The 26,104-nt window shown below is 38.6% G+C and overlaps 1 protein-coding gene across 4 annotated transcripts in view; it reads right to left on the reverse strand.

Annotated features, from left to right (window-relative positions):
* Positions 1-13,434: 13,434 nt before the first annotated feature.
* Positions 13,435-26,104, reverse strand: part of PIK3R1 (phosphoinositide-3-kinase regulatory subunit 1) — an 86,358-nt gene continuing 73,688 nt past the window's right edge. For 3 of the 4 annotated variants that reach the window (XM_050793544.1, XM_050793545.1, XM_050793547.1), the window contains 9 exons: positions 22,496-22,598; positions 21,694-21,792; positions 21,410-21,590; positions 21,059-21,184; positions 20,219-20,361; positions 19,807-19,983; positions 19,643-19,711; positions 18,793-18,963; positions 13,435-17,683 (listed from right to left, as the gene is read on the reverse strand). In XM_050793544.1, the coding sequence (XP_050649501.1) occupies positions 17,494-17,683; positions 18,793-18,963; positions 19,643-19,711; positions 19,807-19,983; positions 20,219-20,361; positions 21,059-21,184; positions 21,410-21,590; positions 21,694-21,792; positions 22,496-22,598 (1,259 nt within the window). In that variant the 3' untranslated portion in view covers positions 13,435-17,493. Of the gene's footprint in view, positions 17,684-18,792; positions 18,964-19,642; positions 19,712-19,806; positions 19,984-20,218; positions 20,362-21,058; positions 21,185-21,409; positions 21,591-21,693; positions 21,793-22,495; positions 22,599-24,032; positions 26,092-26,104 lie in introns of those variants that run through there. The other variant, XM_050793546.1, reaches the window with a different exon arrangement.

Consider the following 26,104-nt stretch of genomic DNA (forward strand, 5'->3'; position numbering starts at 1 on the left):
GACTCATCAGTCTATAGCAAGCCATCTGGGTGATTCTGATGCTTGGCCAAAGTTTGAGAACTGCTGTTCCCCCTGAAAGACTAATGCCCTCTTAAAAGACCACCTTCCCTCATGGTAAATATTTGCTACTCTCTAGGAAGTTCTTTGTGACTATTCTTATTGATGGCTAACATTTACTGGGAGTTTTCTGGCGTCAGGCTCTTCACATATTTTTTTCTCATTTAATCCTTCTAATACCTCAACACACTATTGTACCCATTTTATAGATGAAGAAACTGAGTCATGGAGGGGTTACGTAAAAATGTTTAGTATGTGTTACTCCAGAATACTGTAGCTGATCTTCGTGCCAGACCTTTATTGACTTCAATAGGGATGGCATCATGTTCAAGTGGCTGAAAAAGAGACCTGGAGCCAGTGAACAAGATATAAGTTGGGGGAACTGATGTACAGGGTGGTGCAGCAGCAGTGGGCTGGACAGGAGAACCACTACCCTTTGTAAAAAGCATGCGGTTTATATAGCTTTTCACTTAGCACCCTCACCCTAGCAAACTCCACCTGATAACCTTCACTGGACCTGAAACAAAGAGCCTCAATCCCCTGTATGACCTGCATTCCATGGGATGGGCCGGAGGTTCAGATGTTCTTTCTAGACAAGAAACGAATCCCTGGGTTGGCCACTCCTAGATTCCTTAGGCTTAGAACTCCAAGCGCACATTCTTCTTGACTATAGGGTCATTCTTGAGGTAGGCTTACGTTAAGTTATTGGTCAGATGCATCTGCCATACACTGATTTCCATTAAGGAGAGACCAAGGGCAGGTTACTCCAAACCCCTGATGCAGTCAATCTTCAAACTGAGCTTTAGGCAGAGGGATGGCAGAAGAGGAAGTGTTCTGAGTTGTGTGTTAGCAAGGTGAGTAGGCTACAGGTGAGGCCATGTGATGTGTGGAAGCTATAGTCCTGCTCTGTCATCAACCCTAGGTGCTTCTTTTTACTCTTTAGTCCTGGGTTTCTTAATCTGTAAAATGCAATGGTTGAGCTATACTGCTAAGAACTTTTCCAACTGTGACAGCTTGTAATTATCCAAAGGCAATGTGCATTAGAAAAGTTGAAGCCCCATTTGACCCTAGGTATTTGCTCCACTCCTGTGTGTGAATATGAGACGAAGCCTGCCTGTTGGAAAAGTGGGCCAGTGGGGGATTTGACTTGGTATTGGCCAGGAGGATTTGGCTGGACATTCCCTACCACAATGGCAGATCTCAACTGCAGAAAGGTGGCCAGAATAGTTTGCTATCACCTATATGCCCAACTTAATTCCTGTTTTATTGTCCTGAAGAAAGGGGTTGCTTAAAGCTCTTATGTCTATGGTCCTTTCCTTGATGTGGTCTGTGCTGAGAAAACATGGTTAACATTTAAAGCCTGGAGAGCTTCCCTCTAAGAGAGTTTGAAGTGTGAACATAATTTAGTGGCCACATAATATTTTTAATCTCCTGAAACCAGAGATCTTCTAGAAGTGGAAGGTGGTATTCAAAAAAAGCTATGATGGGGAAAAGATAGGAAGAGGAGTTATGGAAAGTATGGGAGTTTCTTTTCTATCCAAAACTTCACTCCAAATACCTGGGAAGGTCTTGAACCATGGGAGAGTGACATACCACAAATGTAACCATGGCCTGAGACCAAGCATCTACAGTAGTTGTCTTCCCCTCGTTACTTCAAATCCTTCTTTGGAGAAAAAGATGATCAGAGGAAGACTATATCTTTGATCCCAGTAAGGGCCTAGAGATCCAAGCTGGTGTCAACTTGAATAAAACTCATTCTATTAAGCTAGTGATCCATTGCTCTGGGGCAGGGAATTAAATGAGGACTCTGTCATTTTCCTTATACCTCACTGGTATAGCAGAGGGCCATAGTAGAAAATGTTCCAATTAGAAATCAGCCAGTGTGCTCTCATCAGTGGAGTGTAGATTGTTATACTGATTCTTTCTACTTCATATTAGGCAGTGATGAGGATCAACTGACATAATGAATACTGAGATGGTGAGCATATTAGTGGCTTAAAATAACAAATATGTTATCTCACACAGGTTCATTAGGTCAGAAATTTGAGGACAGTTTAGCTGAGAGCTTTAGTTTGAGAACTCTCATGAGATTGCAGTCAAGATGATTTCCAGGGCTGTCATCTGAAGGCTTGACTGTGGCTGGAAGGCCCACTTATAAGATGGTACACTCATGTGGTGGCAGGTAGATGCTAGCTTTTGGCAAAAGGTCTCAGTCCTTTACCATGTGGACCTCTCCATAGAGCTGTTTTGGTGTTCTCATGACTTTATAGCAGGCTTCCCTCAGCAGGCCTTCCCTTGGCCATGTAAGTTGGCCCTTTACAGTACACAGGAACATGAATACCAGAAATCAGAATATCAGGAGCCATCTTAGAGGCCATTTGATAAGCTGCTACTGCAGGTGTCATTAGATTTATTGTTCTGAGAATGTTGCTGTAAGTTGGAAGTACTATCTTAGGAAAATACTTTGGCTAACATTCAGTCTGTTTCGCAGCCCAGTATCTCATTCTGTTCTCTGAATATAGGATGTCAAAATGCATCTTTCCAAAGGCCATTTGGAAGAGCAGGATGAGCACGGGTAATAGGTGTGAGGAGGCAAGGAAATGCTGTAAACAATGAGTTAAGATTTAGCAAAGAAGCTCAGAAAAGCTTCAGGTGCACTAAGGCAGCAGCTTCATGGCCAACCCTCACTGTGCTTGTTACAAGACAGAAATAAAGTCAATAGTTTAAAATTTCCACCCCAGCAGACCTGTAACCAGTCTTGCCAATGAAAAGCAAATGTAAGCCTAATTTCCTGTGCCTTTTCCTGCTCAGCCTCTGTAAGGGGTCAGCCATCACAGAAATGGATAGAAAAGGTGGCCAAAACAAAAGGTGTTGGGCCCAGCAACCTCCTTTCGGCACCATTCGTTGTATTTTTTTTTCCTCAGTGGGAAAATACAATGAAGTCATGATGCAATCTCTCACAGGTTTTCTCAATGTATTTTCACAACTCAAAGGTTGTGTCTCAGTCAAAACTTTATCAACTAAAGCATCAAAAGAATGCTCCTTATATTTCTAGGATGTGTATTTTGTACTTAATTAAATTTTGCAGATATTTATACAATACCAACAATGTGCCCCAGAACTCTGAGGTAATGGTGAGAAGCAGAGAGGCACAATGAAGAGTCTATTAGGGGTAATAAAGTGTTAAAGAAAAAGCTGAAAAATACAACAATGGCAGATACTATTGACAGTCTGGCCCAGAGGCATTCAGTACCTTCTCCCCGCCCACTTCCCAGTATAGACGCAGAAGAAGTGAGCTATTTGCTTTCCTGGCCTCACTGGAAGCTAGAGGTGACTACCTAACCCAGTCCTGGTCAATGAGGTGTACAGTCAGCTGGAAGCAGTTCAGAAAGTTTCCTTTTCCTTATAAAAGGGAAAGGTGTGAAAGGAGAGCTCACTGGCACTGCTCCTTTTCCCTCCTGCCTGAATATAAATGTGATGGCTGAAGTGGGGCAGTCACCTTGTGCTCATGAAACAATTAACATTTGGCTGAAAATCCCAGACACAGAGCAAAACATAAAAGGAACCACAGTCTTGGATGGCCTTGTTGTACTACCAAACCAATTCCAGCAACTGTCTACCTCCAGACTTTTAGTAGTAGTCATTTAAGCCATTTTTAGGTGGCTTTTCTCATATTTACTGATTATTCCTGTTGAAGACTAAGGCCAAATGAGACTGTTAGAGAGTAAATGCACTGAAAGATCAGTGAGGTCAATTCAGCAAGAGCTGGAGAGGTGTGGAAGGGCTTGATTGGTGGAATTGGGGTCAATGGGGAGTGCTTGAATAGATGGAAATGTAGCAGATGGGATGAAGAATAGCATTCCAGAGTGGACATACCAAGAATTTATCACTGAATCCATATCTCTAAAGACAAGGTTGTCACAGGTCCCTGATCCCTAAGATGTGACAAATGGCTGGGCCATTTTGTATAATTAGGGGCAGCACAACATGATGTGTCACATCGAGGGCTCTTGGACTAGATAGACCTATGTTTGAGTCCCAGCTCTGCCACAAACCAGCTACATAACTTTGAGCCTGCTGCATAACCTACTTAAGCTTCAGCTTCCTCATCTTTCAGTTGAGGGCAATAAAAATTAAACAAGGTAACATATGCAAAGTGCTTAGTGTATAGTAAGCATTTACTAGCCTGAGTGGTAATTACTACTATCATCATTATAGTGATCAGATATTATATCCATCTTTACATGCCACCATAGGGATGCCTGCTTAACTCTAGAATCCAATCGTTACATCTATCAGATGGGAATGTCATCTCTCAAAGCTGCATTACCTGTTAAGGAGGATCCTTAAGAAAGATTCCTCGAAACAAGTTTGCCTGGAGTGCGTAAATAACTTACAGCATTTTGTTATTTTTAAGCCCTTTAAGCAGATTTTTGAGCTAAAAATCACTATGATCTCCCCCATCCCCCCACCCCCAGCAGAAGGTACAAGAATTATGTAAGGCAAGAAGATGAAAACTTTAAACAATGACCTTTAGATTCAGTGAAGGGTTCAGGGTTGCCATTGTATGGAGTAAACTGGCTTGGACTTTGGCAAGTTCTAAAGAAGTTTGGACTTCAAGGCACATTGTGGAAAACTCAAGGGCAGGAAACTCTTTTCTGGTAAGACCATTTTGTTATGTGCTGTCTCTACCATCCGCAAAGGATGGGGGCTAGAAGGGAAGGTTGAGGTAGGACAAAGATAGTGTCAGGAAGAAACCTGGAAGGTACCATCTGAATGTGCTCTTGAACTCATAAATTCCCTCACAGTAACTCAGTTACTGGTTCTTCAGGTATGTGATTGGATCTGAGGCTATAATTGTGCATGCGCACACGCGAGCACACACACACACACGCACATACACACACATTCCTACCCCTCCACACCTTTCTTCCTGCTGCAGTCCGGTTGCCTTTCAAAATCTTTTCCCTCACTTATTTACGGTATCTCATCAAAGACTTTCTGACACTCCAAATTAAAGTTTGCCACTCCTGTGCTTTCTTAGACATTTGCTTTTAACTTTTCAAATTCTGTGAGTGTTCCATGCTTGCTGAGGAAAAACATACATTCAAAAAAATCAACCATGTAATTTTATTAACTAAACCCAATAGACTTCCAGAATTGTCATAAACATACTCTATAAGATATAAATGTATACACATATGTTGAATAAAATGGAATACTTTTTCATTGTTTAAAAACATATTTTGAATACATAAACATAGATTTATTTACATGCCAATAAACAGGATATGAATGTATAACTTTTTAATTGCTGATGGTATCCTTCTGACTTATACTATACCATTATTTATTCAATAAGTCATTTAGATTAATTTCAGTATTAAAAGGAATGTACCAATAAGCATCCTTGCTCCTTGATATTGACACACTTGCCTAATCTCTCTCCCAGCTCTCAGGATTATTAGAATAATGTGAACTTTTACATCCATCTTAGTTTTTTAAATCTTAATTTATCTTTACATATATTCTCATTCAATACTTTCTTTCATTATTTTTCATAAATATGTTAACTATTATTTGGATATTGGTTCCGTTACTGCTATCATTGTTCTCTACCATTTTTAGAAGACAACTTCCTTCTACTTGTGTTCTTTTTGTTTGCTTTTCATTTGGCTGGAAGATTTTTAGGTTTTTTTTTCTCTGAAAAGGTAAAAGTGGTCGCTCTTTAGCATTATGTCTTAAATTTTTGTTGCCTCCAAACATAAACAATTATTTGGCTTACATAGCTGTTGTCACAATCCTTTTTCTGTCATTAAGTGCTATGAATGAAAGTCATTATTAACCCTTTTTAAAAGTTTTAAATTTAAGAAATGGGGTCTTGCTCTGTTGCCCAGGCTAGACTTGAAATCCTGGGCTCAAGTGATCCACTCACCTCAGCCTCCCAAGTAGTTGGGACTATAGGCATGTGCCACACTGCACTTGGCTTAAAAATTTTTTTTGTAATAGTAGCCTGTTTTTGTTTGGTTACTTATAAATTTTTTCCTTGAACCCTAAGAAAAGTTACCAAGCAATTTGGGTCTTATTATTTTATGCTACTCAGTGGGTCCTTGATATGTGTAGGCTGAATCCTTATTTAGCTCAAGAAAATTTTCTTCTATCAGTTCTTTGATTAGTACTTCTCGACCTGCTCTGTTGTCTCCTGAATTCCTACTGTGCATGTATTAGATCTTTTCAATCTATTCTCTAGGTTGTCTCTTTACTTATCATGGTCATCTCTTTTCTCTTGTGTCTGTATTCTGAGAGGATATCTTGAATTGTAAATTCTATTTTACTAATTTGTCTCTGTAGCATCCAATTTGTCTTTTACTGATAACCCTCCATTTTTAAATGTGCTAATAGTGTTTCATGTGATAGCAATTAGAACTGAGCTCAAAACTTTTTCCTATTAATAAGTACAAGTTTCTCAAGTTTCAGAGACATTGATTTGATTTTTCCCCCTTTTCCTAGAGCCAATTTGTTTTGTATGGGAGACATTTGCTCCAACCCTTCATTTTAATTACTGAAACATTTCATATGCCTTGTGATTGGCTGTAAAGCTTCTGCAGCAGGAAGGAGGTTACTGTGTGACTGAGTAATGAGAATCCATATGAATTTTGCCTGAGATTATATGAGTCTTTGTTCAAATCCTTTAACCCCAGATATTGGAGAGGGGTGAGGAATTATATGTATGTTTTTAATAATTTGAAGTTTTTAATTTAAAAATATTTAAACTCTAAAAGGTTTGATTTTTCCAGACTAGATAGGAAACATTTTTCTGTGAAGGGAATAAGGGAGAACTTGCACTAAATTTTTTTGTATGTTTATTGTGATAGACCGCAATGCTAGGACATAGTCTGTTCCTCCTAACTGATTTTGTTAGGAACCTGATATGGAGCTGCTTCTGCTTTTCTTAGCAAACATCTTTCCAAGCAGAAGCTGGATGTGAGGTCCACAGCCAACTGGTGGACGTTGGCATCTAATGCATCTCCCAAAGCATCCTTAAACTTAAGATTTTGCCCCTACCAACTGCCAGGGTGTGCTGGGGCCAACTCAAACCAAACCCTGAGAGCCAATGGCTACATTTTTCGGGCATTTTGTGAGCTGGTTGTGATACACAGCTGTTATTAAACATTAAATGATGTAAGCTTAATATCACATAAATTATAATTACAGGCATCATTAAAAATTAAATCATAAACTTACAATCAAATACTAAAAACTCACCACTTCCTAATTGTTTCACTTTGTTATCAATACTCCTGAGATTACTTTTCATCGATTGCTTCTGGATGGTGGCAATACTATATATTGGTGTGCTACTGTGCACCTCCTCCCAACTGTGTTCAGTGACATGCGGAAGAGCTAATGATTGAACATTTTCCGGTGCACCCTTGCTGGTTCACCCTAAGCCCTAGCCTCAATTTCTCTAAACTAGGAAGATGTGGGAGAATATACTGTGCAGTTCTGCTAAGGATTTACAGCCACTTACCAGAGACACTTTCCCTTTTATGTTATAGGCTAGTTAAAACTTCCTTCATTCTACTGTGATTACCGACTTTTGCAGAAATTCCTCAAAAGTTCCATATATTGATGACAACCTTTCTCCTTGGGAAAAAGCCAGAAAACTTGAACTTCCAGTTTCACGGGGTGTCATTAAAATGTATCATTGGAATGTATCTTTGAGAGACAAAATTTTTAAAGTAGTAAAATGAACTTGAAACTAGGATATTCTGTGGGGAAAATGATGAATGAAACATAGTGCCACATGAAGCTGGGCTCCAGACCAGATGAAGCTGATGTCTGGATAAGAGAGTGGAGTGGCCAGTCCCCCACAGCTTTGAGATTTGGCACTGCCTGAGATGTCACAAGGACTTCCCGAAGAGAGATTCACCACTGAGCTGCTGGCCTGGAATAGTCTAGCAAATAAACAGCGGCCCCTGATTTTGTTGGCCTTTCTTTCTGTAGAACTTGCAGGGCAGCTTTCTCAGGCATGTTAAAGTGGGTGCAGCCCAAACAGTACTAGGAAACAGGCAAGATGCACCTCGAGCAGAGTTCTAGAGCCAATGTCACAGAACCTCCTTTCTAGGACAATATTCTGCTTCTGCCACAGACTGAATAAGAAAGCACTATATGGAGAATATATCTGAAGAACCATTTCTAATCGAACATTGTGTAAGAGGCGCTACCGCTTGCAGAGATCTCTTTGACAGATTCCTCTCAAGTGTCCAGGGCAAGAGGATCATTCAGTTCACACTGAACTGACAAGTTCCTCCTCCCAGAGCACTGGAACTATGAAAGCATTGTGTGCCCCTTTTTTTTGACTGGCTAATAGGAAGCTTTGTTTTCCTTCAATTATTAAATTTTCCTTAGAGACAATTAGTTTTTATTTTCAATAACATCTCCCTTCCTTTCTTCCTTCCCTACTTGTTTTGTGTCTATTTCGCGCTTTACTTTTTTGTCATACTTGTGTTTAATGTTATACAATATATATTAATGTATACAATGTATTTAATGTTATAAATACATTTAATGTATTTAATGTTATAAATACATTTAATGTATTTAATGTTATAAATACATTTAATGTATTTAATGTTAGAAATACATTTAATGTATTTAATGTTAGAAATACATTTAATGTATTTAATGTTAGAAATACATTTAATGTATTTAATGTTAGAAATACATTTAATGTATTTAATGTTAGAAATACATTTAATGTATTTAATGTTAGAAATACATTTAATGTATTTAATGTTAGAAATACATTTAATGTATTTAATGTTAGAAATACATTTAATGTATTTAATGTTAGAAATACATTTAATGTATTTAATGTTAGAAATACATTTAATGTATTTAATGTTAGAAATACATTTAATGTATTTAATGTTAGAAATACATTTAATGTATTTAATGTTATACAATATTTCAGAATAATAGAACAGCCAATCACACATAAATCGGTGATTTTTAATCCATTGGATGATGAGTAAATCAATGCCGTGTACCTAAGAGCCAATAAAAGGTAAATACTTCCTGGAAGTAGGTACAGATATGAATAAACATAAATATCTTATATAAAATATCTTAAAAGTTATACATTTTGGGTGGTTTACCATGTGATCAGCCAGCCCTATCCTACAAATGACAGGAAATCAAAAGTGATAGTTTTGGGGAATGTAATCTTGATAGGCAAGACTTATGACTTACTAACAACCATACGTATTGCTTTCCATTGATTAAATGCCAGCCATGTTGCAGGTGCATTCCGTACATCTTATTTAATGCTCACTCCTAGAGACTCCAAAAGTTAGGTTTTCTATTAAATGCCTACCCAGGTGATCCTAATGTTCAACTAGGGTTGAGAATTTCTCATCTAAAATAAAAGGAAAAAGTACAGTTGCATGCAGATCACATCTAATGTGCCAAGGTAAAGAGCCAACTGAGGCCCTGGCATCTGCCCCTGGACAGGGAGAAAAGTGGCTTGCCTGAAGCTGAGGTGTGTGATGTCAGCAGTCTGAACCACCTGCAGCATGGGAACTTTAGATAGGAACATTCAACTCTAGAGAACTTATAATGGAGATAATGCCTTTGACAGTATTGAAAAACCAAACATGTCACCTGAAAAGTGATTATATTAAAGAAGTGCAATGGTCTAGGCTCAATAGAACCAGCTTCCATGAAGGCTGGTGGGAGGAGCAACCACCAGGAGTACATGGGCCTGTTTTACTAGAGTAGGAAACATTTGAAATGTCAACTCCTCTCTGAAGCTTGGCCTAGTTCCTCATGCAGGCCTACTTGAGACTTAATGTTCATTCCTCTCTGTATCTCTTATGATAGAGGGCAGTTGTTTGAGTTTGCTTTCACCAGCAGACTGTAATCTTTGATTTCACCTGTCTTGTCACTGGATCTTCAGAGGGAAATACAGTGTCAAGCAAATAGTAGGTGCTCAATAAAGCTTTGAATGAATCAGTACATTAGACATCTCATCGGATGTCTTATCCTCGCACGTCCAAAGAAACAGATCATCACCACTGTCAACAAAACTATTTTAAATAGGTTTGAACATGGCACTGGGCCTCTTTTAGAGGACAGTAAATATGGCACAAAGTGACTAGCACATTGTCTCCATTGTGATGAAGTTATCTATATTTTCTGGTTTCTGAGGGCTTGGACTATAAATCACTGAGCTCTGAAATGAGAGCTCCATAAATAAATTGGTTCCAGTGAGTTAGTCTTACAACGTATGGTATATTTCACAGTCAAAACTATAATTCTAATGAGCAGTCGTGTTGATGAATAGACTTCCCTTGTAACTTTCTTCCTAATGTGATTAGTGGTGGTAGTTAGAGGTTGACTGTCCTGTTCTCATATTGTAGGCCAAACCTTTACACCTGTCAAGACAGGTATAGATTTAGAATATTTTATTTAACAAGTTAAGCCTGAGGTTATGCTTCAGACTGTTATGATTGAGTGCTACAGAGAGAAGGGAATTTCTCATTTCCTTCTGGAAAGCAAAATGCAGATTAGCATGTTGGTGATTACTCATTTATCCTCCACACCCTCCCTCCCCCAAAGCATCTCAGCGGTTTTCTGTTGAGTTGATTTATGACAGCAATACCAAACTGGAGGTTACAAAGTGCTATCTTTTGAGAAGATAATCTGAAGTTTGGATAGTGAGTAATCAATTCTATCTATTTAAGATATTGCGATTGATTTTTATTTTTAAATAGACTTTTTAAGGGACAAGTTCAGGGAAAAAAAGGTGTCTTAAATTGACTGACACTGTATCAGGTCTTAACAGACTCTACTTCCCTGCCTCCCACCATGCCCCAGAGGGTTTGGTAGGCCACATTCTCTTAGCACTTCATGCTTTAGGTAGATGGGCAGAGTGTCATTTCCAAATACACTCCACTCCACACTGTCAAGAACTTGGCTGCCAATTTAGATTCACCTCAAGTGTCACGTTTAAGATGTCAGCAAGAAAAGTATACCCCAATTCTAGGCATGCTTTCACTTGGCCATAGTCACTGGCAACATAAAAGACCACCAGTTGTGGGTTAAAATTGGTGGTCAGATTGTAAATGGACAACTGGGGGACTGAGAAGCTTCATTCAGCTCATTTAATCACAGCATATGCTCTAGAAGGAGTCCCAGAGGCCCAAACCTTTATCTCACAGATAAGGAGTTGGAGGCCTGGAAGGTGCCTTGAATTGGCCCGCTTCCCACAGCTGGTTAAAGACAGATAAAAAGACCAGGCTGGGTCTCCTAAACTGCAAATCAATCTATTTTCTTTTTTCTATGGCCTATACTATGAACATAAATTATAAAGTAACATATCACTCATTAATGGCAATGGTTTTTAGTTAAAATACTAGAAGTACTATTTCAGTAAGCAGGTGATCTAAAGTCGTGATCTTCAAACTTTAGTATACATTAAAATCACTCAGCTTGTTGAAACAGATTGCCAGGCTCCAGTGTCAGTTAGTAGGTCAGGGGTAGGGCCTGTGAATTTGTACTTCTAATAGGTTTCCAAGTGAAGCTGATGTGAATGCTGTTAATCTGGGAACCACACTTTGGGAACCACTGGTTTAAAGCAAGCCCAGGCTATTTCCTGCCATTCATCATTGGCCACCTGTGCACTGTCTACTAATTGAAAGCCACATGGTTACCTCCCCAGCAAAATGTTACCAGTGAGTTTTTTTTTTTTTTTTTTTTTTTTTTGCATTCTCGTGCATTTTCCATTGAAAGGCTATTACATTACAGCATAGGGGTAAAGAGCTCTGGCTTGAGAAGTCTATGCATTCAACTCTGCTCTCAGATGCTGCATGATCTTGAGCAAGTCATTTCACATCTATGCCTGTTTTCTCATCTAAAAAATGGGAATATAATCATCTTACCCACATAATTGTGGAAAGAGGAAGACAAAGAGTTTAATAGATGATGATCACTTGATATGTCAGAGACCAGTGGGGGGTGGGGGTGGGAATTACCCTAGCTTTTACTGGAAGAATTGAATGATGATAATTACTTGGGTGAGGGAAGGGCTTGGAAACCAAATAGGGGTGGTGAGGGAAACCAGACATTTAGCAACAGCATAAAGCTGCAACCACTTCTTGGGCTAGAGTAAAAATGGGAGGAGGTAATGTTTCCAGAGCCTTCTCCTGAGAGCTAGAGCAGAGGGGGTTTGCTCAGACCTGAAAGTGAGGGTCTATCTGGCAGGAGCTAGAGTCTGGGAAGAGACACCTAGAAGTTGGAGGGCAAGAGATCCAGGGAATATAGTTCTCTGTGATACCAAACAGAGCAGGGGGAAAGCAGAAAATCAGTCTTGGAGCTACTGCCATACTCAAAAAATATTTATCGTTGTTGCCCTGAGAGTAATTATTTGTATGTCCCTCTCCCCTCTACTACTGGACTATGTCTTCAGGTCTAGACCCTCACCTTCACATGTGCCTACATGTAAAGTAAACACCATATACATGCAAAGTGGTATTGCCTTACGTCCACTTAGCAATAAAAACAAATGGGAAAGTTATCTACAGTAAGACTTGTGCATCTTGACTAGGTGATACAAAGTAAAATCTGCATTTGCGGTATAGCTTAGCTGCTGTCTGCAGCCCCATGTCATCCCTGCACTGTGAGTGTTCAAAATATGCAGACTATACAACAGAGACAAAACTAGACACTTGGTTCTTAAGGATGATTCTCAAGGTTTGGGGATGAATGCAGAGGAGGCGAGAAGAATTGAGGGATGATGGACATTCTAGTTTTCCTATAGCAAGAACATGCCTTGAAAGGACATCACCTAGAGGTATTTCCTCATTTAAGATGGTGAAATTGGCCGAGCGCGGTGGCTCATGCCTGTAATCCCAGTACTTTGGGAGGCTGAGGTGGAGCGGATCACGAGGTCAGGAGATCGAGACCATCCCGGCTAGGTGAAACCCCGTCTCTGCTAAAAATACAATTAGCGGGGCATGGTGGCGGGCGCATGTAGTCCCAGCTACTCAGGAGGCTGAGGCAGGAGAATGGTGTGAACCCAGGAGGCGGAGCTTGCAGTGAGCCAAGATCACACCACTGCACTCCAGCCTGGGTGACAGAGCAAGACTCTGTCTCAGAAAAAAAAAAAAAAAATGGTGAAATATATTAACAGCTCAGTATTACTTACATGTGAACACTCAATGTCCTTCGCAACTTTACAAAAATGAGATACTGTGATAACGATCAAAGCGGGTGGGTGGGAGAAACAGAAATAGCAGCAATATTTATAAACCAAAAGACAGCCGTTTTAGAAAGATTTCTTAGGTGGTAAGTGAAATTTCAATCCAAAACTTAAGTTTCAAAACAACCTTTATTCTGTTTGAAGATCTAATACAATGCATTAAAGCAACTTAAAACAGGACATAGCTCCACTGAATCTATAACTTGAACGAAATGTCAAGGAGGCACACTACCCCCACCCCCCACCCCAGTTGCCTTGTGAAGGCAAAATTACAACTGACCGTGACATCCTCCCTCTCGTCAAAAGACCAACTTTATTTTAACAATGTCATATAAACAGATTTGTAAAAACATTGAACTGATTGTAGCTTTAAAAAATACACAGGTATAAATGAGTTTTTTTTTGTTTTGCTTTTTTTTTAAAATATATATATATATATATATTTATATATATATATATATATTAGCAGCATCCTGGGCAGTTAATGCTATCTCATGGTGACAAGTTTCATGTTAAGTTGGATAGTCTTTCCAATTGACTCAATTCTATTTCTTCCCCACCAGTATTTTCTAGAACTAGTTTTTTAAAAAATAAGAATTTGGCATTTTGGAACTTTGTCCCATGTGAGACATTGTGCTTTAAACTGCCCCTTTCTAAAAATGACCCTAAACTCAAACAGATCTCAGGGTCTGCGATTCAACTAACTTGGATACCATGCATAGCAAAAGCACAGTTGTTAAAACCAGCAGAATTTTTCTTCCAAAGGAACATCAGTAGGACTTCCCAAACATGTTACTAGTTCATAACCAGCTACATGACAAAGCAATTGGTTCCCCACAGTGACAGCTCACATAAACACATTTTGACTCGACACACTGAAAACAAGGATTTCCAAGCTAAGCAAGTCATCTGACCAGCTCCCTAAAAGGAGTAACTTTTAAAAACACAAAAAAAGCCAAAGAAATATGAACTTCTCACTTCACTTGCAAACAATTTTCACCTTTGTAAGACAAAACAAAGCAACCTCAATGGGAAAAATCCCATACACATATATAAGAATTGTACTAGACGTTTGCTTGTTATGTACTTGAACTCAACTACTGTGGATCTGTTTTGGCTGAAAGGTGTACCGGAAACACAGTCCATGCACATATACATATATACATATATCAAAAGGCCGTGAAGTTATCAGATGTTGCAAACACATGCTTTTTGCTTTTTCATGTGGTTATGATCTCGTGTGTGTAACGTGAGGTCCCAATGCTCCCACTTCTATGCCCTATCACAGCCTCACTGCAGCTTAGCTTCTGGCTTTATCTTTAGGATGCTACACTGGGTGGGAAAAACTGATGCATGGATAAAATCACATATCAGGAGTGCCTCTGCTGTATCTAGTCATACTCAGCCGTTCAGACTATTGTTAGGAGGACTGTCTGATGAAACTCAAAGTGCCCGACTAGCAAAATATCTAAAAAGACAAATGCAGTGAGCAAGCTACACCGCAATCAAAAAGGCATCGGGCAGAATAGGTCTGGTGTAACTCAGTCATATGGAATGATGAATCCTACTTTGCTGTTCAGTGAAAAGATCTACTGCACTTATGTTTGTGAGATGCAAAAATAAGGCAACTGCCTAAATACCATGTCATCTTGCAAAGACTGTTGAAGCCAAAATTCACAAAACTGTAGCTTTTAATAAAAATATTCAATCTCAGATCTTATATTTTAGAAATAAAAATTTGTACATCATAGCATACATGTGCTACCAAAGAAAACCCACAAACCTAGTTTAAAAACTATTAACCAATTAACTGTTAGACTTGTGTGTGATCTAGAAGGATATCACAATAACTTTAAAGCAGAGACACAGACTAAACCAGGGAAATCATCAGTTGTCTGGCAATGAGAGGGAGATGGTCAGATCAGTGAAGTCAAGTTTGAGGGCTAACAGTCTTGCTGTAAGACTGACTTTTGCTTAAGTATGAGTAGCTTTATGTAAAGAGGAAAAATATATTCTACAGATGATTCACTCAGCTGCAAGACTGATTCTTTCAAAAGGAACAACATTAAAAAACAAAGGAACAGAAAACCCTCACCCTAGTACTTAAACAGAAATAGAGCTGTGGGTAAATCTAATATGGAGAAAGGGAAATTTGAAATTGCAAGATGTCATTTAAGTCTATTAGGGTAGTGACCATATTATGATTGCTAATTAGTCTTTATTCCTCCTAACACATGTACAGTTCCTACTGAACATACCAGCTTTTGCAGATCTAAATCAGGAAGAGAGATCTCTCACTCCTGCCCTAAACAGGAAACATTATGCTAACTATGCTTCCTTTTCCCCCGTAGTGAAGCACATACAATGATTAGGATGAATGAGAAGGACTGCCACTTGGATTCCTGCAATGGCCATGACCTTAGCGAGCTCCACAATCCAGAGCAGAGACAGTACGACTGTGTCCATTTGCTTTATGTTCTAAACCAAATGGAAAGCTAGGAGTAACCAACATCCCACCAGAAGTATTTTTTCAGATCATGCTTTTTTTTTTCCTAAAATGAGTGAGTATTTGCTGGTCGTGATGGATAGTCCAATGTGACAGAGATCATCCCTTTAAACCAGTGTTCTAAACAAAGGTGAGCACTGTTCTAGGAACCCAAAAACAAACTTGGCACTTCCTTCCTAAGAACTGAAATACCTGACCAGTCACACTGTGTTAGTTACAGTAGGTTTGTAATTGTCATTAATTGATAACTAGCAAATCAAAGTGAGAAAAGACTGAAGTAGAAGCAACTTCACTTTGCAGTTATTCACTTCTCTGTAAATCATGAGAAAGACAAAGTGCATATAACCTTGCCTCCCCCTCCCACCACCCGACCTGATACATCCCTTCACTACATTCCCCCCTCCCTAGATTCAAGAAGTTCACAATTCTTTATGAAATAAACATTGCCAGGTACCGTATTTTAAGAGTCTTAAAACAACATTGTTGGACTCAGCAATACTTTGTCATATTCATATATCTTTTTCTTTTTTTTATTGAATAAAGCAGCTTTGAAGCTTATCAGGCACTGCCCAACAAAACAGTCCAAAAAAAATCTGTTATGAACTTTTTATCCTTGGGCTAACAGCCAAGTACTCTGTACAAGAAAAACTGTAAAATATTTCATAGTTTTAATTCTGAAGCCATTTTTTTTACTGGCATCCTGTACATTTCTTTTAAAAAAGGATAACAAAAATGAATATTAACAAAAATCCGGGACAACAATATTTTCAAGCAACAAAAACTGGGGTGGGGAAGCTTATTCTGAAGGTACATTTAAAACTGAAATAACAACTTAATGAAAATTAAGAATTGCATAGCGCTGTGAATTTAGCCTTCAGCAAAACAAAACAGAAGCTATTTGGTATTGATACAAATCCATCTATTTGATAGTTAGTCATCCAATATTATGTACATATTTTATATACTGAATGTCATTTTAAGTCCTGTTTTCCAAACTCCATTTTTCTGTTGCTGGGTTTTTGTTTTTTGACAAGTTTAAACACTTTCTGGCACTTTCTATGACAGAATTTCTTCTGAACATATACGAACTGACATTCTCCCAAAGCGTCCCTTGTGAGTGGAAGTGCCTTTCTGCTACATATCGTTCATTTGTTAGAAAATGAAATAATCCACAGTGCGATGTGTCTGGGTCCACCGTGCACAGCAACATCCAGGCTAAACCAGGCTGGACCGAACCTTCTCAGGCCAGGGTTCTTCTGCCTTTCTCTCCTCCGCTCTCCACAGTCCCAACTTTCAGCTGGTAAAGCTTCAGAAAGCATTAACAAGCACCATGGTTAAAGGCCTCTTTGTCCCTGCACGCAGAGATTTTTGCATTTCTTTTTCTCTTTGTGTTGTATGTGGTTGTGGCTTTAAATTAAACCAAAGAAAAAAAGAAAAAGAAAGAAAGGATAAGCACTCCAGCTTAGAAACGTGTGGTCATCATACAGCCCTAGGCTGCATATCTTCCCCTACTTCTTTTTTTGTGAAAGAAAGCTCTAGTCCCATCCGAAGACAGATGGCTTCGTTTCTGCAGCTCAATTCACAGATCAGACTGGAGAGGAGCCCTTTGCTTTCCAGAGGCCTCAGGGTGGCTGAACTTCAGGAGAAGGATCAGAGAGTAAGCGCTTCATCGCCTCTGCTGTGCATATACTGGGTAGGCTAGTGTGACATTGAGGGAGTCGTTGTGCTGCACGAGGGAGGTGTGTTGGTAATGTAGCACCAGTTCTTTCAGAGAGCTGTACAAGTTATAGGGCTCGGCAAAGCCATAGCCAGTCGCTGTTTTGTTTATGACACAATGCTTTACTTCGCCGTCCACCCTAGAGAGGAGAGAAGAAAAACTGTCTTTTGAGCTTGCCCAAGCCAATTCACAACTCTACAGGGCATGTTTAATAAAAAGCATCATTGTGCAGTCTCAACTTGGGGAAAGGGTCCTAGGTTACAGTAGACTCTTGGCCCTGTCACATGGTAGACACTTGGCTGAGTGCCTTGGGTAGGTAACCCAGCTTCACTGACCTACTTTATTTTCATCTGTAAAATGGTTTAAAGGGAAGACAATAGTAAAATGTATGTAATACAGTTACTTTGAGGAATGAAAGGAGATCATGCATGCAATATGCTTGATAAAATGCCTGACATGCGGTAAGCATGCAACAAATGGTAGCTTCCAACCATGATGAGGACAACTATCAGCAGTGCTCCATGACTAGCGGTGTTACTATTACTCCCAGGACGATTATTCATAGGATTCCTTCTTTCTGGCTGTCCTTGAGGTGTCTGCACAACTCTCCATCTCTGCATGTGCCCTTAGACAAGGTAAGGACAAAAGGACCCTTCTTTGCTGTAGGAATATTTCCCTCATTAAATGAAAGGTGATCATGGAGTATAACATACTTTTAGAACCATTCCCTACTAGAGGACATGAATTTCTCTGAAATGGTGATGTCAGTGATCCCATGTGGGTATACCTGTCTCAAGGATAATGATCAGAATCCTTTCTCTTTTTTGACCTGTTCCTGATGAGTGTTTTTCCTATGGGTGATGTTCTCACATAAATTACCTCAGATTCTAACTATAGTAGCCTTGAGAGGCAAAAAGGGCAGGCATTGCTGCTTCCATTTTAAAGACGAGAAAAAAAGGTTTAGCGACGTCTCGTGATTAACTAGCACTGAATGGGAATCCAAACCTTAGTCTTCCAGCTAAACAGTAGGTATCTATTAGACTGTATTAACATATATGTATGTTTCTATTAGATTGTATTAACATATGCTTCTGGCTAGACTTTAAAATGGTATTACGTCTGCTTTGGTTTCTCTTCTACATTACTGCACTATAAGCTTATTCAAGACTATTTCAAAACTCAGTGAATGAATGAATGAAACATCTCTTCATGAGATGTTGTAAAGAATAGTTTGCTGGAGATACATACACTACAGAGCAGGCGTAGCAGCCCTGTTTACTGCTCTCCCGGACAAGAAAAGTGCCATCTCGCTTCCCTCGCAACAGGTTTTCAGCTTTGTTTCGGTTGCTGCTTCCAACATTCCACGTCTTCTCATCATGATGGGGTAAATCTTCATCATCTTCCACCAGCGAATATTGGCTAGGCAGGCAGGACAGAAAGTTTCTAAATGAAGAGTGCCGGAGCCATCAGCCTGCCTTGCTGTCTTCCCTAGGCATACCCCCCTCACTTCCCTCTTGGCCCCTACCAAGCCAGTCAGACTGGCCATCACATGCCTGCCTCTGCCTGACCTGAGTTTTCCTCTCCTGGTATTCAGCCTCCAGTGCAACCTCCCAGGACAAAGAGTTAGCAATCAATTGTACTATTTCTGTTTTCAGGCAACCACACTGAGGTACCTGGGCAGACTGGAAGGTATTAAAACAATCTTGTTTATCCAGTTTAGATCAGGAAATTGACTAGGAAGATTGCCAGTTTTTGAATAATTCAAACAAAGTATATACTTAAGCTTTAAAATATATTAAGCATAATTATTTTCTCTCTGGCTGTTCCAAAAATATTTTGGGATTTTTCAGATGTTCGGGGACATCATTATGGACACAGAGTTGTTTCACAGCATTATGAGTAAAAATAAATCCTAGTCCTCCTTAGCTAAGCTTTCTTTTTTTAAAATTCTGGATAATGGCACTGAGTTTATACATTTTCTCCTACAAGATGTTCCAAACTCAGTAAAATTCCTCACTTGTTCTAAAAACAAAGCAAGCATGCATTTTCCTAAAATGAGAAAAATCTTCTGCTGTCACCATCTTTAGTAACTACTTACTCTTCAGTGTTTTCATTGCCCAACCACTCGTTCAACTTCTTTTGCCGAACACCTTTTTGAGTCAACCACCTGAAAAACAGTTTTGAAAAAAGAACGCATTAACTCATCCTGAATTGTAGCAATCACCAGTTATTCATGTATAGGATTCCATTTCAAATACTTACATCAAGTATTGGTCTCTCGTCTTTCTCAGCTGGATAAGGTCTGGTTTAATGCTGTTCATACGTTTGTCAATTTCTCGATACTCAGCTGCCTGCTTCTTCAAGTCTTCTTCCAATCTTCTTCTACTGTCAATAATTTCACTGATTCGAGACTTCAACTTATCATAATTATGCATAATCCTGCAGGCAAAAGAAATGCATTTGTCATTATCTGGGTACATCATGAACAGTCCCCAAAGTTTATGAAAAGTTTCTCTATGGTTTCCCAGCAGTTTTCCTCAGGTAAAGCGTGGCTTCTCTTCCTGTCATTTTTAAATCATTCAAAGCACAGAAAGCGAGATCACTTTTAAACGGTTTTAGAGGATTTTGGTTATCTCTGGCACAAGAACAAGGGAAACAACCATGGTTCACCAACCTTTGTATTTCTTTCTCATTGCCCTCACGTTTAAACTTTTCTATGTATTCTTTGCTGTAGCGCTCCTGGGTCTGGCACTGTTCTTCAAATATTTTTATGGTTTCATTAAATGCTTCAATAGCTGTCCTTTTCATTTGGATTTCCTGCAACATAATTTTAAAAAGATAATGTCATACCTTTCATAGAACAATTTCTTACTGCAAGACACTACCAGGACATTTGATCTGTACTATTAGCAGAGTGGGACTCGAATTCATAAAATCCATTAAAATAGTATCCCAGAAACAAATATTTCCTCTGGAGAATTTTCTCAATCTATGAAAAATGATTGCTTGGCAATTTCCCATAGTTTTTATCTTCCTAAAAGCTATTGTAGTTTCTATAGCATCTCTGTTGTTTTCTATTCCCTCTGGCATTCCCAGATACATGAGTGACCAGTGAAGAGTAAGGGTCTAGAAAAACACAGCAGTAAATGTAGCCCTTCCTTTTGGTTGCAGGATATATATTAATGCCTAAATCTCCGTTTCAGGGATTAGACACGTCTGTGAAACTTCCAGTTATTACTAACTTCCAATCTAAACAGGATCCTTCTATCAGGAATTAAATCAACTTGAAACTCAGTGACTGCTTCAGGTATCACGTGAACTTAATTTATTATTCTGATACTTAAAATTTTTGGTTTAAAGGTTTAGAGATATGCTAGAATAATCAACAATGATTCACGAATAAATGATCTCAGCCCCACTTCATTCATAAAAACCCTTTAAATTCTTTTTTCCATGTTAGTCTTCAAAAACGAAGAGTTCTAAACTTTTAATCTGATTTTCACAGAAAACTCACCTGGGATGTGCGGGTATATTCTTCATATAATCTATCATATTCTCTACTTTTTTCTTGAAACTGAGTGTTATATTCATGTAATTTTTTCCCTACAGCTTCAATATTATCTTCTTTGACAACTTGATCCTAGAAAGATTAATATACATTCAATGGATGAGGCATTTAATCAAATAACAACTGTTTAACAAAATAGCTGACATGGAAACATCTTTAAAATTGCAATTATGTAATTACAAATGTAAAGTTTTTTAGACTTGATTACATGTAATTCATCTGTTTCCAATGTTTTCTAAGTATTCGAAGTATCTTGTCTAAACATCGTAACTGGATAATTCATTCAGTTTTTATTACCTGTTGGTATTTGGATACTGGATAAAGTAATTTCACATCCAGCTTGGGATTATACTGAGCTAGAGATTCATTCCGGTAGTGGTTTATTAATTCAACCACAGAATTGAAGGTTAATGGGTCAGAGAAGCCATATTTCCCATCTCGATGAAATATTTTGATTAATTTGTTATTTCCCCCTTTCCTGTAAAAACAATATAAAAATAAAGGTATTAACATTTTCAAATAAAGAAATATGTTTTAATATCAGCCCAAAACCCTAATTTCAGCTATATTCCTCAGCTTACCTTAGTGTAAGAGTATAATCACCATGCATTTTAGTAGACGCATCTCGTACCAAAAAGGTCCCATCTGCTGTATCTCGAAGTTTTTCATTCACTTCTTCCCTGAAATGAGAACACAAAACCATGCTCATCTTAAGGTTCAGTGACCACAGATTTATATTTTTTCAAATAGACTATGTTTTAGAGCAGTTTTAGGTTCACAGCAAAATCAAGTGAAAAGTACAGTGAGTGCCCATATTCCTCCTGCCCACATAGATTTAAATGAATTGCATTTTCAGAGCTTACTAATAAAAGCTTACTAATAACTTGTTTAAATAGAAATGTCAGCAATTGCAGTCTCATCACAAACAGGTGCATATCACTTTCACTACTGGTGTATCTGTGGTACTAAGTTTTTATTGTTTCAAGTAAACATTACAATCTCTCTGACAAATGAGCACAGAAACTCATGATCTCAAAAAGGTTTCTCCAACCTTACTCCCCCTTCCCAAAGCTAACATAAAATGGCATTGTTTTCTTACTGTGTTTAAGACAAGAATTCTTAGAGTTGTGCTTAACAGATAGAGTGCCTTCACACTCTTGTCAATAATGAAACTTCCCAGGTATTTAATTTCCTGTGGCATCCAGCACCCACAGTTCTCCAGCGCTCAGTGACTTTTTCTGGTCGTCTTTGGAAGAGAACCAACTATGCTTCATGCTTATGTTGGATGATATCCTAAAAATGGAACTTAGCAAGCTGGTGCTTTTCTTTCTCTTAATCTAAAACTCTCTGTATCTAGTGAAAACGAAGTTTCTGTAGCCTTACCTCGAGATATCTCCCCAGTACCATTCAGCATCTTGTAAGGACATATTGTTATTCATACCGTTGTTGGCTACAGTAGTGGGTTTTGGTGGTTTAGGAGGCAGTGCTGCAGATGAAAAAGAAAAAGTTGTTCGCAATCCCAACTACATTAGCACTAAATTTCTTTAGATAAGTACTTTGACTTTTAAAAAATCAAAAAATTAGAGTAACTGAAATATACAGCATTAGTTCACAATTCCATGCAATATGGAAGATAATTTTCTTAAAAAAAAAAAAATTTCAGAGCATGGCTCAAAAAGAAATGAAACTGAAAAGGAGAAAAGAGAGAGAGCCTTAGAAACTGACAAATAAATTGGGCTGGCCATGTGAATAAATTTCACAGTAAATCCAGAGTCATGACATTCTACACTTCTAGATTCTAGTTATATTAAAGTTTCATGCCTGGTCAAATCCATCTAAAGTAAGAAACTATGAACATATGAGTAGCAGAAATAACATGAGTTGGCTTTAATTTCCTCCTCTTATTTAATTATGAAAGACAAATTTGGTCTCTGTCCTCCACAAACGCTGTTGCAGTAATAAAAAGGCTCATCTACAGCAGTACGTTTTCCACAGCAGTATGTTTTAAGAGGAGGAATTGGGCTTCTCTAATCTTAGTATTTCAGGCACTGTTCTGCAAAAAGCCACTTTAAGAAACTCTCATCTGTGCCCTAAATCTCTTTAGTATTTATGTTAATATTCTGTTGGATAAATTGTGCTCTATATGCCAGGTATGATTAAAAACCATATCCCCCTTCCTCAATGTCAAATCAGTATTCATATATACCAATTGGTGACAAATAAAAGACTGCAATATTCCTGAATATCTTAAATGGGGGCAGGGGAGCTAACACTGGAATAAAACAACTTAGGAAACAAAATAAATCTAGGATTTTTAGGTAAATTCTGTCATAAGTTTTTAAAGCACTGTTACTATTTTAACTTATGCAAAAAAATGATTTCAGTTATCTACCAAGAATATTTTACAGACTAACAATAATGGAACGTCAACTTCCTTTTTCATTATAATACCTTAATACAAGAGAGGACAAGCAAAGTCTCAACATCTAGAACTGAGTTGTAATCACTGCAACATTTTACATGCTTTCTAAAGTACTGTTATCACTGCAAAGTGCCACACTGTTCTCATCCACTGGCAACAGAGTAAAGCAGCACAAAGGATGCATCATTTTAATTACAGGAACAATATCCCACAACATAACTCACCCAGGGAAGGATCTCGATTAACAAAAGACACCAGTGAAAAACTGGAGTTCAATTCATATCCATTCAAGTAAGAATAAGCATTTACCACACACAGCCTGAGCTGCTTGCTTCCAGACAGTCAAACAATCTGTTTAATTTTTAAGCCATGAGCAAACTAATTTTTATCAATGAAACAGATTAATAAAAACAGAAATCTAAAAAGGATCTTTTTTACAGTAGCTTTCAACAAATTAAAAAGCCACGAAATTAACTAATTCTAATACCGCAGTATTACCTGGTGGGTCCATTTCTATATAAAACATCAAGTCTGTGCCACAATTTATATCTGTCTTGGCATATTCTAAATCCAGGTCTTCCATATTCCAAACAGTATTGTACATTTGTGCAAGAGTTTCCTTGGCTGAGCTCAGTTATAAGAAAAGAGTCCGGCTTTCTTTGTAATGGTGTCTTGGAATTCATTTTAAAACCTATAAGGGGCTGCACTGAAACCTATTACATCACACGCCCCAGCCAATCAAGTCAGAAAAATGTCACCAGACCACTCCTGCTTCATCAGTTCTCTTCTATACCAGCCTTAATATAATGCCAACCTCACTGAGAAGCTACATTTAATAGAATTGCAGTATATACACGCTCATCCTTTCAAAAAGGTGTTTAATTTGACTGTTCTCCTCCAGCAGCGAGTTTTCTAATTCCTTGTTTATTACTCCTTGCAGCATGGTACGCTCTGCTGTTGGCAGGTTGACAAAAGCTTATATGCTGCAGCTCCGAGCTTTTCTCCCCACTTAGTGCATCTGGGTTTATAGATAGCCCAGTCATTCCTTGGTTTAAAAATCTTACAAAGGCATTAAAAGGGTATACTGAAGCTATATTTTATAGTCCTTAGATATCTCTCATGTATAAGAGAAGCAGAACGGACTACTCCTGGTATTTAATTTCAATCCTCCGTAATTCACTGGAAACCCAGAATTTAAACACTGTCACAAATGTACCATACTAGAAAGGACAGTTAAAAGAAAATGTATAGATAAAATGTCCTCCTCTACCAAACATTCCAAAGTTAAAACTAGACTTTATAGACGAACAATGAAAATTCTGAATAGGAATGCAGATGCCTATTAGCAGAAATATTAAACGTAATTGTCAACATTATTGAGAATTTTAATGTGACTGCCTAAAAAAACTGGGCAAAGAAAATGCTTCTTCCAAAAAGAAAGAGGCTATAGATCAGAATGCAGAGTAGAGGTATATTTATCTTTGCAAAATGTTTCACTGATGAACCCATCTTCACTACTAATACTGCTTGAACGGGAAGATGATGTAATCACTTTTTTTTTTTTTTCCCCTCTATCTCAAATGCTTCACTCCAGGACAATTATTCTTTCTTAGCACTACTTAATATAAATAAATCAATTTTAGTTCTTCAAAGTCATTCTGCATATAATCCTGTCACCCTTATAGGAGCCCACTGTACATTCTCATTGTGAACCAATCTCTTTACATTCACAATATTACGATGGCGGGGGGGGGGGGGGGCCCTCTTCCCCCACGTAAATGTGGCTCATTTAAAAAACTATAGTGGGCTCTGTGATCTATGTACACACGTATGTCACATATTTGTGTGACCATTTAAAAAACACAGAAACCCTTGAGACTTTCTGTAAAATTTGGGATCATAAAATATATGAAAAAGCAGACCAAAGGCAAGGCATTCTGTTCTCTGACGTCCCCCGTCTAGTTTAATTCATTTTCCCATTATTGGGAAAAGCAGGCTCACCTTGTTCCTTCCCACCCTCTCCCACTTTTCTATTTGCCTAAGTTTAGATAAACCTGAACTCAAATTCAAATAAAAATGGTAAAAGTGGCGTTGTGCCCTCAGATAAGATTCAGAGAAACATTCTTTTTTAGTTTAATTAAAATGTCGACCCTCCCCCAAAGCAAGGAGACAAGTTCTCCGAGCAGCTGTGGCCGGTGTAACAGCCCAGAGTGCCAGTCCGTGCATTTGGGAACCGTCGGTGCAAACCAGTCTGGCTGTTGGATCTGCTGTGGCAAACTAACCCAGGGAGAAGGCAGGGAGACAGGTGATTTTACATGGTCTCTCCAAGCCCTGGCCTGGCACCAACTTCCAGCCAAACACGTTGTAATTAGTACCTTCTTCCTGAACTTCCAACCTAAACCCTATCTTTCCCAGCCACTGTCCCCCTCGAGGACAGGGGGAGTGTCTCCCCTAATCTCCCATCTGTCCTCCCCAGGCAGCGCTTACAGGGGCGCACGCACACACACGTACTCCAAGACAAACTACAGAGAGGCACCGCTCAGATAAACCACAGGGAAGGAACAGAGAAG

The sequence above is a fragment of the Macaca thibetana genome, chromosome 6 (genome assembly GCF_024542745.1).
Source record: "Macaca thibetana thibetana isolate TM-01 chromosome 6, ASM2454274v1, whole genome shotgun sequence".
Classification (NCBI taxonomy): Eukaryota; Metazoa; Chordata; class Mammalia; order Primates; family Cercopithecidae; genus Macaca; species Macaca thibetana.